This window comes from Halyomorpha halys, unplaced genomic scaffold (genome assembly GCF_000696795.3).
Source record: "Halyomorpha halys isolate HHAL.00 unplaced genomic scaffold, Hhal_1.1 Scaffold1341.1, whole genome shotgun sequence".
Lineage (NCBI taxonomy): Eukaryota > Metazoa > Arthropoda > Insecta > Hemiptera > Pentatomidae > Halyomorpha > Halyomorpha halys.
Window position 1 is genome coordinate 19,729 of NW_027110471.1, and position 15,725 is coordinate 35,453.

At 32.4% G+C, this 15,725-nt stretch overlaps 2 protein-coding genes and 1 long non-coding RNA gene across 4 annotated transcripts in view; 1 reads left to right on the plus strand and 2 right to left on the minus strand.

The window, feature by feature from the left end:
• The window catches only part of LOC106689351 (uncharacterized), a 9,158-nt gene extending 2,977 nt beyond the window's left edge, over window positions 1–6,181 (minus strand). Inside the window, exon 1 of one of the 2 annotated variants that reach the window (XM_014434281.2) lies at window positions 6,016–6,181. In XM_014434281.2, coding sequence (XP_014289767.1) covers window positions 6,016–6,099 — 84 coding nt within the window. In that variant the 5' untranslated portion in view covers window positions 6,100–6,181. Of the gene's footprint in view, window positions 1–2,363; window positions 2,525–6,015 lie in introns of those variants that run through there. The other variant, XM_014434282.2, reaches the window with a different exon arrangement.
• A 2,851-nt stretch (window positions 6,182–9,032) lies between these two features.
• LOC136796066 (uncharacterized) lies at window positions 9,033–9,856 on the minus strand. The gene is made up of 2 exons (XR_010843758.1): window positions 9,745–9,856; window positions 9,033–9,533 (listed from the first exon to the last, which is right to left on the minus strand). It is a non-coding gene; the product is annotated as an uncharacterized lncRNA (long non-coding RNA).
• Window positions 9,322–15,725, plus strand: part of LOC106689355 (prohormone-2) — a 42,085-nt gene continuing 35,681 nt past the window's right edge. Inside the window, exon 1 of the mRNA XM_067048644.1 lies at window positions 9,322–9,509. The gene's annotated coding sequence lies outside the window, so the exon portion shown is untranslated. The remainder of the gene's footprint in view (window positions 9,510–15,725) is intronic.

A 15,725-nucleotide genomic window follows, 5' to 3' on the forward strand; every position in this document is an offset into this window, starting at 1 on the left:
TTTTTTCTACGAACATAGTTTTACCTACAACAAATTATAAATATACTAAACTTAATGATCTTTTATTGGAAGAGTCTTATGGAATTAAACTGAATTTAGTGAATGACTCAATCTTCCTTATTAAAATACAATAATATATTTCATATCATCAGCAACGTTTCGGGAGATTTCCCCCATCTTCAGGCTGCTAAAAAACAAATTCAACAAAACCATAAACATTCGGTTAAAACAACACTAATATATCATTATATACTTAAGAACTATTTATAAACTATTTGCTTGATAACAAAAACCTATATATAACATATAATTTTCTTCTTTATTGTCATTCTTGCTAATATATAATAATATTAATGTCATTGAATCAGTACATATTACAAAAAACATTGACAAAGCAATCAATTATTAAACTGATACAAAAACTTTAGGCACACATTATATGGATATTATAAATAAATTAGCGTTTTAGTTTTTATGTTGTTTTTTATATAATATAGAATTAATTCAGTCAAAGTGTTTATAATTATAAAAGAAAATATTTTTATATAATAAATAGAATAGAAATGATTTTTGAAAAATTGTTAATTTTAGCTATCATTGTTCATCTTTGTGGTAATAGAGGTAGGAGAAAATTATTTTATAGTCTATATGGTTGTTATCATAATGGAAGATAACTGTCAGGGAGGTAATTATTCTCCTAAAATGTATGACTAGTAATAAGTTTTTATTCATTAAATGACAATAAAGGAGAAAATTATATGTTATATATAGGCTTTTGTTATCAAGTAAATAGTTTATAAATAGTTCTTAAGTATATATGATATATTAGTTTTGTTGTAAGCGCATGTTTATGGTTTTGTTGAATTTGTTTTTTAGCAGCCTAAAGATGGGGGAAATCTCCCGAAACGTTGCTGATGATATGAAATAAATTATTGTATTTTAATAAGGAAGATTGTTTCACTCACTAAATTCAGTTTAATTATAAATATAAATAAATAGAATACTAATAAATAATAAGTGTAGAATGGCTAATAAAGTTAATAAATATATAATATAAGCTGCTAAGAAATAATAAATTTATGAATAGTGAAATGAAACGATGGAAGTAAACGCACGTGGGATACCTAGTAAGCACACTTACCCCACATTATCTAATTATGGCGAGGAATGATAAATATAAGACAAAATCATCCGTAAGCATTACAGTTAAAGGTTTTTTTCATCGAAAATGTCATCTGAGGGAAATGTAATACGTCAGAGAAAACTTGTAGCAGCGTGTTAACGCGCCTGTCTACCATCCCGAAGGTTGTGAGTTCGATCCCCGGCTCTATCGGGGATTTTTTTAAGCATAAATTACACAATACTCACTGTAGGAGGCTAATAGTTTTTTTAATGGAAAAATAAGAGAGATGAAAAATGAACAATACCATTAGATCTCAATATTATTTTAGCTTAAATACACTTACATTACTGAGTTAGACAATAATTTCAATCATAAAAAAAAAAAATCCATCATGACTCAGAAGCTAATAAGAGTTTATCTAGTCATATACTCAAAAAAACAATTAATACAACTTCCACCAAACTAACAATAACGATAATACACACTCGCATAAAAAAACAACAAAAAACCTCTCCTCTCCGGCTCGTCAGTGTTGCCCACGCAGTGTTGCCATCTCACTCATTCACAGCCTCCCCCATGGCATTTGTGAGGCACGTAAACCATTGGGTGGTACTCACAAATATAGGCATGGGAGTGACGAACCCATCCAATGAAAACCTCCTCAAGAAACGCGCGATGTATTTCGGTAGTACATCGCTCGAGGTCTTGGACCTCCACAGTATGTCGTACCAGAAGATGAAGAATGTAATAATTTATAATGTATTATATACATAGTAATACTAATTTTTTTTTATTTCGAACTTCCTATACAGTTAAGAGTGTCTTTTGTATGAGACTATATCCCCCCCCCCACAAAATCAATCTAAAAATATATATATAACTGTTATATTAACCGATTAAACAATCGGCCCACTCGGCCGATCTAGTATTAAATAAAAAAAAAATTAATACAATCATCTCAACAAATTAAAAAAAACTTTCATATTCTATTCACTGAACGGCATGCTAAGTTAAACAAACAACAAATCAAACAAGGCTCTTTGACTCTTATTTCGGTTAACTTGTCAACCACGAGGTTATAACAATAAGACTGCCACAGAGGCAACACTCGTGCTTACTACTCTCCGAAAGATTACTTATATTATTGTCAGTTGTTTTGCACATCGAACTACGAAATATTGCCGTAGTATTAATGAGAACTGTTTCAAAAATTATAATATGTTATTTCAAGCGCACGTACCTTTAGCATTTTGTCTGCACATTAGTGACATCCATTTTAGAAATTTTTAGCACTGAAAATTTTATGAAATTTATCCCGGTTGACTCCAGTTTATCCAAAAGTATGAATCCATTTTTTTTTTTATCTTTACCTAAAATTTGTGAAACATATGTTTATTTTTGTTCTAGCACTTTTAGACAACTTTGATTGAGCTTGGTATTTATTCTTGCCTATGTGGACATTCCCATCAAAAACTAAAATGTATATCACGAAAACCTCTAACTCTTTGGATTATTTAGATACGTAATTCAATTAAATGTCCTTAGGATTATACGTTTTTGAAGATATATCTTGTTTCTTTTGCAATAACTATTATTTGTGGGCTACAACACTGTAATTTGTGTCAAAACCTTAGAAATCAGTGGCTACCAAGAGTCTCGGGTAAGGTGCTTTTAGAGCAGGTAGTACAAGAGCCCAAGAGGAGAAAAAAATCAGTTATTTCACCCCAATTTTTGATTAATTTAACGAAAAATATATATAATTACTAGTCAAAATTGATGAGCCCGCCAAGTATAGCTAGAGGGAATAAAAAATGACGGCTGTTTAATTTTTCATTCGGAGCCCTAAATCTTTAAAACTACCAACTATATTGTAAAATCAATAGTTAGTGAATTTATTAGTACTGGAACCTGACTACCATATAACAGTACAATCACCGCCTTCCCAAAATTCCAACCTCTATTAAATTTATTATATATAATTTAGGTGTTCTAGTAAATTAGGACAGCTGAATACCAAATGATGGTTATGTAGGTAGTTGGTTAGGTCCTTACAGGCGAGGAACCTAGCAAGTAATAGGAAGGAGTGTAATTCATGGCTGAATGCTCCTCTATGCTTAGAGGCACTAAAAGAGGAAATCTAAAGAAGAAGTGCTGCTTCCATCCGATACCTTGACAACTATGACACTATGACAAGTAAGGCTTCAATCTGATACCTTGACAACTATGACACTATGACAAGTAATGCTTCCATCCGATACCTTGACAACTATGACCCTATGAAAAGTACTGCTTCCATTTGAAACCTTGACAACTTTGACAAGTAATGCTTCCATCCGATACCTTGACAACTATGACAAGTGCTGCTTCCATCCGATACCTTGACAACTATGACAAGTGCTGCTTCCATCCGTTACCTTGACAACTATGACCCTATGAAAAGTACTGCTTCCATCCGATACCTTCACAACTATGACACTATGACAAGTAATGCTTCCATCCAATATCTTGAAAACTATGACAAGTGCTGTTCCATCCGATACCTTGACAACTATGACACTATGGCAAGTAATGCTTCCATCCGATACTTTAACAACTATGACACTATGACAAGTACTGATTTCATCTAGTTGTGGATTTCCAAGCTACTCGCATCTCTAGCCACACTCTTCATAGGAGTCTCGGTTGGACGATTCTCCTTCGTCCGTGTACAACCTTCATCGATCCTCCTCATCTGTCTTGTTCACATTTCCAATCCATCTCAGTCAGAAATTGTTTAATTTACTCGTACCGTCATGACAAGTAGATCGCAGATTCATTCTCCAGCAGTAAACGGTGGTTCAACAATTTTTTTGTCGGGCCACAAAATGTTCATATTTAGGCAGATTTTGGTAAATATCTTTAGCTCAAATTTCCGCAGTATAGCTATAGTGCAAACCTATTAGTACAAGAGCCCAAGAGGAGAAAAAAGGCAGTTATCTCACCCCAATTTTTGATTGCTTTAATGAAAGCTATGTATAATTACTAGTCAAAATTGATGAGCCAAGTATAGGTAGGGGGAATAAAAAATGGCGGCTATTTGAAAGCGATAAAAAAATTTAATTTTTCATTCGGAGCTCTATATCTTAAAAAGTAGGAACAACACAAGAAAACCTAAGAGAACGTCATTTAAAGATGAGCAAATTTGCTAAAATATGAGCCCTAAAAGAGTTATTTACGTTAAATAGTTTTCGAGATATAGCTTTTTAAAAAGTAAAATTTCATGAGAATCTACTGAAAGATTAGTAGTTTGTTAATTTATTTTGAGAAATCTATATCTCAGGAACCAATCGATTAATACCAGACTCAATCGATATTTATAATACACCACGTAGATCTGCTTCTTTTGAGAGATCCTTCCTCATCCGTTCCTCCTCTTTATGGAATTCTTTACCTATTTCTATCTTTGTAACCCCCTAACTTCTTTCAATTTTTTTTACTTTCTTAAAGCTCAATCTTTTGAAGAAATGTAAAATTTATGTAGAACCAATTAGATCTCTAGCTATCATGGCATTATCTGTTGGTAACCGCTCATGCTGCTGATTGATCGTTACATATACTTACAATCGCCAGGCTAACATCATATGTTGAAATGTATATGTCTTGTAAATACTTTGATTATATATTGTAATATTCATAGATGTATTATTAAAGTCAATCAATATTATAATAGAATCTTCTGAATCACTTAAAGCCATCTCAGTTTCAAGCAGTGAACATCTTTCACGTAGTATCTCTCGATGGTATTTAGTAGTACAGAGAGTTGACTAAGCAGGAATTCCCCATGCGAATTCCCTTTCCCCCCCCCCCCAAAGTAGGCAGTGAGTAACAATATACATAGTGGATCAGTACACCCTAGTGCTATTTTTGGGAATATATATGGACTTTTATTTTACTTTGTCTTTTCTGGATCTCTCCTGCTACACCTTTTATTCCTTTCGTAAGAACCTACGGCTCGTTCCCGTAAGACTTGCCTACCCCTTCGCGACTGCAGGCTCGTTGCATTCTTCGAGAAATTACAGCTAGTTCAGGATGTCTTAGTCCATTCTACTCTTAGCCAGGTATAGGTTTGGTACTATATGAACATGCATTGTAGAGTGCCTCACATCTTTAATTGGAATCATGTAACATCTAATACAACCACTTCGACAGATCATTAGAAATAAAACTAAATTATATATCAAGGATATACACTAAGCACATAAGGATATACATAAGCAATTATTTATGTTCCCTGTTTTTGTTCTTAGGATACTTAGTCGCAGAATAAAAATTATTTTTCATTCTATTTTATTACACTGCGTGCCAATTTAAATTAATAAAATTAGATTGGGTTTAAAATATGTCAAAGTATGATAGATGGGGTCCATATCCCGTTGATTGAGTGTACCAACTTGAATGAAGTAATGTCGGATTATGATTTACTTTCAATGTTTGCTATTTTACCGTGATCTTCCAGACCCGTTTAAAATTCTATTTTAGTGCTTCAGTTAATTTGTGATGTCGTTGATCAGTTGAGGTTTCAGGTGGTGTAAGCTTTGCTAAGATATTGTGATTTGATATCCCGATGAAATGAGGTACACTTTTTACTTCTCATTTCCGATAATATCTTTCATTAAAAAAAAAAATTGTTGACTTTTTGATAATATTTAAGACTTTCTTATTCATTTTATGTTCTTTTTATTCTTTGCTTGAATTTTGATGTGCTTTAACTCCAACTAAAAACCTTATTGATTTTCTTCAGTTTTCTGAAAAATCTTTTTATTTTAAGCATTTAAATTTTAAAGATTATTAAAAAAAAAAAATGTCTGTTTAAAAAACAAAACAAAATTAAAAGGAAAGATGTTTCTACTTACTAAGTTACTCGGATTACTTTCTTTTCCATCTTGGATTGTTTTTATAAACATAGTTTTGAGTGTCAAATAAAGAGAGCATAACATGTTAATTTTGATAGTGTTTAATGAATCGTGTGATGAACGTTTTGTGTCTATAATGTGTTTTTTATTTTCAAATTCTTAATTAACTTCTAACATATGATGAAATGTGTTTTAATTTAATTTACATCTGTTTTTTTTTTAGAAGCTATAATTCATATTGTTTAGAGAGAAACTTTGATGGATCTATGACAACGCTGAATTCAAGTAATATTAAGTCATTTCATATGAAATTTCCATTTTAATTACTTCAGAAATCCAAAGTTGGATTACTGGACTTTTGTTGTTTATGTTTACAGACTATAATGAGCCGTTATAATCCTTTTTTTTAAAATAATATTTGTTATCATTCCAGATGATTGCACATTGTTAAGTTAGGTAAGTGGGCCTACCTGAGGTTTGAACAGCTGTAGCCCATTCTATTATCCAATTGGGCTGAAATGTTGGCTATAGTTAGAGTAACCTATCTGCTTTAAAAATAAAATAAGAAAATCTGTAAGCAACGCACAAAGTTATCTTTGGTTTCCTTGTTGTTTGCTGATTTTTTAACCCCATTTTTTAGTGATACGAAAATGCGTATTTGGGATTTGCCAAAAACAGAACAAGATGCAATTGTATTTCTTCAGGAGCGAAATATTTTACCTAAAACCGTACATATAGCAATTCCCAAGACATGAAACTATATTTTGGAAGAAATAACTTTTGGAAATGTAATTTAAGACAGTGTGATCAGCAAGTGGGACTTAGAAAAGACACCTGGTTGGAGTTGAGCAGAATTCCATTTTGTTCAGCTTTATGATTCATATACTGCTGGTGCGAGGAGCTGACTTCGGTTAAATTTTGTGAAAAGCAACTTGATTTATCGGATAAAACTGTTATAGACTGAAATAATTACATGCGTGAATTGTGTATCTTGGGTATGGAAAATAAATTAAACAAGAAGAAAAGTGGACAAAATTGCGTTGTGGAAAGGCGACAGCATCTTCAAAGAAGATAGAGACTGTTTTGACACTATACTAAATTGGTCCATTTTCCATTGAGGTCTGATTGACTACTTTACATAAATAAAATGTTTTGAATTTTAAAGTATTTTGATTTTAGATAAAGTTTTTTTATTCTATAATTTGTTGCAAAAAGTTTAGGTGTAGATTGGCGCATTCGTAGAATTTTTGATAAGGTGGCGTTAATATGGTACATAGGTACCAGAAAATCAATTTAGAAGGAAGTTTAGTAGCAGGGGTCCCAAATATGACCTACACATTCAACTTACACTTCAGAAATCAAGTCTTCAAATTTTGTTTTCCACACTACGCCGCTTCGAAATTTCATTTCTATACCTAGCCACATAAATTAGGTTAAATCCACTGTTTCAAATTCAGTTTTGTATGGATATAAAACAAAGTGAAATGTATTTTCCAAACTTTTAAATTTGTTTTTAATATAAAAAATTAATTTATAAAAACCAATGAGTGGATCACTTAAAAAGCATGCGTGGGTCAATGTCTGACCATAGGTTCGGCCATATTTGGGTCACCCACCTTATGTTATCAAATATGACCATGGAAGTTTAAACTTGGACATTCTGGAGCCCAAGCTGCAAGTAAGATTACCACAGCGTTTGGGGAAGAGTATTGTAAGGAATGGACCTTTAGCTGATGATTTGAAATTTTTTTTGGCCATAGACACAAATTTGGATAACCTGCCCAAGACCTCCACCAGCGATTGCCGATGATAAACTTAGTCTTCCTCTGTAAGAAAACCGTTACTAAACAGTTAGCTGAATACAAATGTATCAACAGTTTCACGATACTTAAAGACCATTGAAGTATTATGAGACATGCATTTCACTAAAAAATGAATAGAAATGCATTTCACTAACCAAAAAAAAAACAACAAAAGAAGCCTTTTTTCGAAAGGATAGTCACGTGTGATAAAAAGTGGATTGTATATGACTACACGCGACGGTTAGGTCAGGAGTTAAATATTGATGAAAAACCTAGTGCAGGCAGAATCAATTTTGCAAAACCAAAACCAAATTTGTACCAAAAAATTATTGGTTTCTGTGTAGTTGCTAATGGCAGGAATAATTCATTTCTCCTTTTTGCCCAAAGGGAAAATCTTAAGGATTTTGAGGGGAATTCGAAGGTTTAGTGGAGCCCCAAAGCTCAACTCCGTATGTCCAGACAGACCTTATTATTGTCATGTAGATCAGTCTTTTGTAATGAATTGGAAATTTAGACCGTTTTCCTAGTTCGTGTTGTATTAACCAGAACCGAAGTGAAGTTTCCTGTCAATTCAGTCTTTGCGAGGATTCCAAATTAGTCGTTAGTCAAGATGTAGTCCAAGGTAGCGGATCTGTTCTACAGGGGTAAGAGCAACATTATTAAGGTATACTGTAGGGCAGTCGGCAGGTTTACGACGAAGGGTAAAATGATTGTTAGAGACTGAAAATACATAAAACTGCACGTCGATTCCGAATTTTACAGCACTTACTAAACAATCGGTCTAAATTTTTTCAATCCATTACAAAAGACTGATCTACAAGACTATAATAAGGCCAATCTGGACATATGGAGTTGAGCTTTGGGATCTAATAAACCTTCGAATTCCTCTGGAATCCAATTCTTACAAACCAAAATCTTTAATGTTTCATTTGTAACCGATCTAGCCCGAATCAGATACCAATCCTTCCATTATAAACGGCCTTACCACCCAAACCCACTAGTTTTTAACCTTGCTTCTTCTTCCATTCCTGACAATTCCCCGAGGCGCCTGAAAAAAAGATGGCTTCGAGACCTAATGTAGAAATATTATTAGTGCTACCAATGGGTAGTTTCCCAACTCGCCTGTATCACTCCATTATGATCTTACATCAAATTTATCAGTGTATTTTTATGTAAATACATTTTTAAATAGAAAAAATAAATAAAAAACAAAAGTACGCAGTGATAAAAAATGTATTTGTTTTCTTTGGGATTATCATTTTCAAATGATTTAGTACTGCGCATGAGTGTATCTGAAACAATTGAATGGTTCTGGACCGATTTCATTCAATAAAATTTATTATCAGATCTACAATAATTTGATTCGCTTAGCGATTGAAAACAGTTTGTCCCATATCGTCGGATGCTGGATGCCGCACCTGCTCGGACACTCGGTGACATTGGGTCGATGGGTTCGGGGTGGAGATGGGTATAAGTTGTAGGATCGTGAGGCGTCGCTCGTGGAAGTATTACTACCTCCAAGTCGAAATCGTAATCGGCATCAAGGGTAGCCAATACGTCATTTGGATGTACATGAGGATCCACCACAGACACCGCCAACATTGAAGAAGCCAGAGCGCAGGAGTGAGTTGGGTATCGATCGAGCCCCCAACAGGTAACTCTGCCACATCCCTTCCAGCCTCTTGCCAACAGGTCTGTATCTTCGCTCTCCTCTTACTATAGTTTTAAGCAATCATTTCAATTTTCTATTGATATAACACATTATATAACTACATCATATAATAATGCCTTATTTATATTGATAAAAGCAACGAAACGCTCCATTTTAAAATAACCTATCATAAACTGAACTTATATAAAACATAAATAATGGAGACGGAACAAATACGCTTAAAAACTATCGTTCATATTCCGCAAAATATAATACCTGTGCATTTCCTGCATTTTTTTTTCATGTTCAAATGCAAAATATTTCAGTAGAAATTTCTAATAATAGAGAGATTGATAGAACTCGTATGATTCATAATGTCACGTCATATGTTCTTAACAGGAAAATTATACTAGAATCATCTGAATAAATATTTTTTTAATATAAAAATTCATATAGGGAATAAAAAATTTTTTTTTGAGTGTAGATTATACGAAATAACCAGAAAATGTAGTGAAATTAGTATAATTCAGAATTTTAAAATAGATTTTCGGACTTCAACTTTTATAACCCTCTAAATATTTAAAATAGTAAAAATAGTATGTTATTCAAAATCATATGTACATAGAATAATATATATAATCACTAATACAACTAACAATTCTTATTAAAAAACTATTTTTTCAATTAATATGTCAATGTTTAACATTAAAACAAATTCCTCACATATTTATAATAGTGAAGTATGATAATTAGAATTAAACAGTAAATTTAACCTGTAAAATAAGTATAATTATTTTGTATTTAAAAAAAGTGTTGTCCATTAATTTTCTAGTCGAAATGTACAATATGTTATCCGAGCTGCCATGATGACAGAAGCCAGCAGCCATCTTGATGTAGTATAGATTTTAATGGCAATAACGATTAAAACTTCTCCATTTTGAAAAACATAATTGTAATAATTACAATTTATATAATATAATATAATTGTAATTATTATAGTAATTATGTATAGCTCATAGGATTGCCTATTTGTCTTATCATATTGCCGTTTTCCAATTTTAGGCTATTTTTAAATATTGCTCGATTTAACTATCTTAAGTCTCCTCTTCTCGTTTTTAAGTAAATATTTCAAAATTGATATAGGGTCGTCGCTAAAAAAAAGGTGGTAGGCGGGTTTGCCGGAGGATTGCCTTTTTAGTGTTAGGACTCCGCTATTTTGAGACTGAGACATGTCGACCAAATTACTCATTTTGAGTGACTTTTTCAAACCTAAGATAAGTAAGGCAACAACAGAGGGCGGGAGTGGGGGGTTCCTGTCTTTTTGCAATTTCAGGTGCTTTTTAAACATTGCTCGCTTTAAGTATTGATTTTAAGTCTCCGCCAGAACACCCATCCTCTTACCGGTCATGGGCAAAATTCTCGAAAAACTCATTTTAAAAAGGCCTATACCCCATCCTAGATCCCATTAATATAATCCCAGATCACCAGTTTGGATTTGGAACATCCCGAATGTTCGACATTCCAGTAATGTCATCGTGTGGTGGACGTTGTCTCGTCTTCTTTGGAGCGAGGAATGTACAGCGCTGGAGTCTTTTTCGATATAGAGCAGGCTTTTGATCGAGTCCAGGCACCAGGGATTGCTTTACAAACTCCCAATTCCCACCTCTTTCATACTTTCTCATTATCCGTTCCCTTTCTCACTAATAGATTATTCCAAGTAAACCACAATGGTTCAAATTCAGTCCACTGGTGTTCCTCAAGTTAGAATCCTCGGTTAATAATAACGCTTTGATTCCATCCCAAACTCTCCAGTCCGGTATCACAACTCTCGAACAACGGTGCCAAAAGAATCCAACCTTCACAATGGGATGTCTTGTTTTTGTTTCTTTTATATTATTAAATATGTAGTGACAGTTTTTTTTTTTTTACTCTGATGAACGTAGATAACCCAGTTTGAGTACATTGTTTATTATTAGTTCATATAGATCAATATTTTTGTAAAATAACAACAATGATATACTTAATTATGTATTTTATAGGCTAACTCCATTTTGTACGGTGGTTTCCTCATAAACAAATAAATTGATTATTAAGTCTCCTCTTCCCGGTTTAAGTTAATGTTTCAAAAGTGATATAGAACCGTCGCTTCCAGGGGGTATTAGCGGGGCGGGTCCGGCGTGGAAAGATTGCCTTTTTTCGGTGTTTTGATCTCCTTTTGTGAGGACTATTGTAACTCTAATAATTCTATTCCCAGATTACGCTGGATTTCACGGATTGTGGGCGTGTAATCACTGTCTAGGTTAGTAGATCAATGAGGGATAGAATAGAAAATTAAAATATATCTATAAATGGATTGGACAATAAGCAAAAGAAGTTCTAAGTTAAACTAATAATATTTAATAAAATAATGGTAATAATGAGATTAAAAAGTATAAACCATTAATTGAACAAAACATATGAAATATTCTTGAAAACATAAATTGAAATAATGAAAACTAAACGAAATAAATAAAAAAACAAACATTAGCTATTAAATTGTATGCAAAACACTACAAAATACAAAATTTACCTAAAGAGCTTGCAACACTGAGTGCTGGGTAACCTACACAGTATGGTTATCTATGAGAACGGGTCTAAGCCATGTGAATTATTATTGTGTATCGCTATTATATCATGTTATATCAATATATAGATTGTAAATAGTTGTTATTTATATACAAACTACTAATAAACCTACAAGCTCTTGAAAGATAAACATTAATCAATTAAAAACGTTATGCTAAATTACAAGTTACTTAGTGACAAAAATTAATAAAATTTAATGAATATTATTACAAATATGGAACTAAATGAATAATAATCATGAAAGATAGTTTACCGTGGATGACTTATACGAGGAGATGGTTGGAGGTGTGGTCAATTTTTTATTCATCTATGCTGCCTAAATACATTAGGCTGCTATCTCACACAGCATACTTATCAATCCGTAATCGGACATATATAAATTCCACATACATGGTATAATCATAAAAAAAAAGATATACAATAATAGGATATAATAAACAATTTTTTTTTCCCTACAGTTTTCCTTTTACAATCAATTTTGGTCTATACACCAAATACAAATATTTTTGTTTCTCCTTTTTTCTTTCTCATTTCTGCTCCTCCAATTTCACCATTTCACAATTTTTTAATTCACCCGATCAACAAATTTGCTCTCCGGAATTCACCCTCCTAGATCCTCTTCAGTGACCCGCTAAAAAAATTCAATATAAGACGGTAATGTGAGATCAGACCATCATTCATAGTCACAGCAGTAGATCAGTATACCAAGAACAAACAAATAGATACATTTTACGAGAATAAAAATAACATATAGATTAAAAGGAAAATATAATAAAAAAAAACCGGTAACAGGAAAAACTTGAATGGATAAATAAGTTTTAAAAAAACATAGTATTAATAAAATAAAATGATTTAATGAATAAATACGTTAAAACACACAAATAGAGAGGTCAACATATTAAAATGAATAACTCAAGTAAGTTGAAGTAACTTTAATTGTGCCAACGTTTCGGTCAGAATTTCTAGCCTTCATCAGGGCTAAGAACAGAACAAGATAACAACCAATGAATACAGAAAATATAAACAGAATGACATAAAGTAAATGTTTGTACAGAATGGAATTAATAAAATTAAAGAAGTGGAAAATAAAATGTATACATAGTCAATTGAAAAAGTAGTTAAAATAACATAATTGAGGAAATAAAATAAAAATTGAAGTTATATAATGCAAAGAAATCTGAATATTTTATTTTATTAATAATTTAAAAATTTAAATTATGAAAAGAAAATTGAGAAAGAAAATATATGTAACAAATAAGATATGTAACCATAATATATGTTATTTTGACCGCAGCCCCCTCCCCCTAACCATCTTCTCGTATAAAGGACTAATATAATGTGAATGTAGCAGAGATTAAATACTTGATGTTTAGAGGTGACTGTAGGTTGATTATCAGAATACTTAGCAGGTAGGTGCACTTGATGAAGAGGTTGATGTTGATGAAGACGGTAGGCAGATGTAGATATAATAAAGATAAAGATAATATTAAACTGTAGGTAGATGATAAAATCTTAGTAACATTGTACATTGTACATAGATAGATAGTAGTTAAGGTTAAGATGTATTGTCTTCTCCCTCAATAATCCAAAGAGGTTGCAAGTGCAGTGGGTAGCTATTGCCTCTTCTTACAATAACTTGTTTTAAGTTTAACACTAATACGGAGATTAAATTACATTTATAAGAAATACAATGGTCCATTATTTAAAGCTAGTAAAGATTGAAATAAATGGTAAAACAAAATGCAAGGAAAGAGAGGGAAGTTAGTTAGTAATTTAACAATTAAAAATTAAACAGATTAAAATAGAAATCAAGCGTGGCCTTAACAATACCATTGTGTAGGTTTTTTTTTGTTTAAATATTTCTACAGCAATCGATATCTTGGAAAATTTATGAATCAGATACAATTTTAGTTATATGTACCCCCGATACTGTTCAATTGTAAGTATACGTAATCATTTAAAATGATAATTTTGGGGTTGTGAGTTTGTAAATAATCATTCTTATTGAACTATACCATTTTTATACCTAAAAAATATGGTGCGATGCGCGTTCTACATAAATTTAACTTAGCATCCTACATACGAAATATGTATTTGTGGGAGAATGTTCGCGATAACAAATTAAGGGAAATCAGAAGAGACATTTCCCCTTGGATATCATCAACTAGAAATGTGCGCAAAGAGGAGGTGATTTTGACGCGCCTTCGAATAGGTCATACGTGCCTGACCCACTGTTACCTTATGACCCGCGATCCTCCACCTGTATGCCAAACTTGCGGAACAGAACTCACAGTTAAACACATTTTGACTGAATGCCGAGCTTATAACTCCCTCAAATCTTTATATAATATATCTGATGATCTCCATTCCATCTTGCAGGGTAACAAACATACCGTAGAAAGACCCTTACCCTCGTGAAGCGGTACAGCCCAAAAGTTTTAAATTAAAAATATAGCCTTCGATATTTAAGAAATGAAGGCAGTAATGGCTATTACCTGTTTTGTTCCTTAAATAATTAAAAAAATCCATTCTCCGAGACTCCTCCCTTTGTCCTCCTCAATATCTTTTTCCCCCAGGAGTTGAGCATCTGTTCTGCTTTTCTTCTACTGCTTCAGGGCCATGTTTCTGTAGACGAACGGTTATCCTAGGAGGTGATTTGATCATAATCACTTTCGATTGCTAGAATTTTACCCAATTAAGGATACCCTCCCCCCCCCCTCGACCCTGGAGGACTCCAGTACCCACAGGGCTGACTCCTACAATCGGATTCGAATCCGGGTCTTTGGAGTTGGTAGTACACTGAGCTATCTACTCACACTTTTCCCTTACTATATATAACATATACAAGTATGTGAAAGTAAAAAAACTGAACTCACCATTCAAGAAACATCGCATATCAACCATCGTTTTGTAGGATCGTTACTTACATATTTTTTTTTCTAAACTTATTTATAAGGGATAAACCCAGTTACATTAGTACAAAAAGTTTAAATTATTTACTTCAACAAATGCGTACATAAATATGATATAAATTGAAAATATAGCGTAAAAGTGGAAATTAATGTATAACATAGTATATAATTGGAAATAATTAATAGACTGAATCGTTTTAAAAAGAACATAAGTAGCGAAAATAGTTTTATAAGGATATAGTTTATATAAGGAGAAGGTAGTGCGGTCAGTGAAGAACACAAATTAGTAAAAACTTATTACTGCCTACGTTTCGGCCAGAATTTCTAGCCTTCATCAGGGCTAAATAATTAGTGATGACAGACTTGAATAGTTTAAGTATCATTATAGATAGAGGCTATATGAGGAGAATAATATCTCTCTATATAACTATCATATCCTATAACTTCCACTTCTTTCATTACTTTATTATTTTATTTTTATTAATTTTAATTTTGTGCATATCTTTACTAACTTCATATTCTAGATTCTTCATTCTTAATTTTAATATTACTCTTCACATTCAACCTTTATCTTTTTATGACACTCAAACTATTCATGTCTGTCAACACTATTTATGTATCCATAATGTTAGTTATTTTTCTAATAATTTTATAAACCAGGGGGGCCATCTTTCCTGTATATATGATCTACTTTTTATCTTATAAGTGTGTCGTGATCGA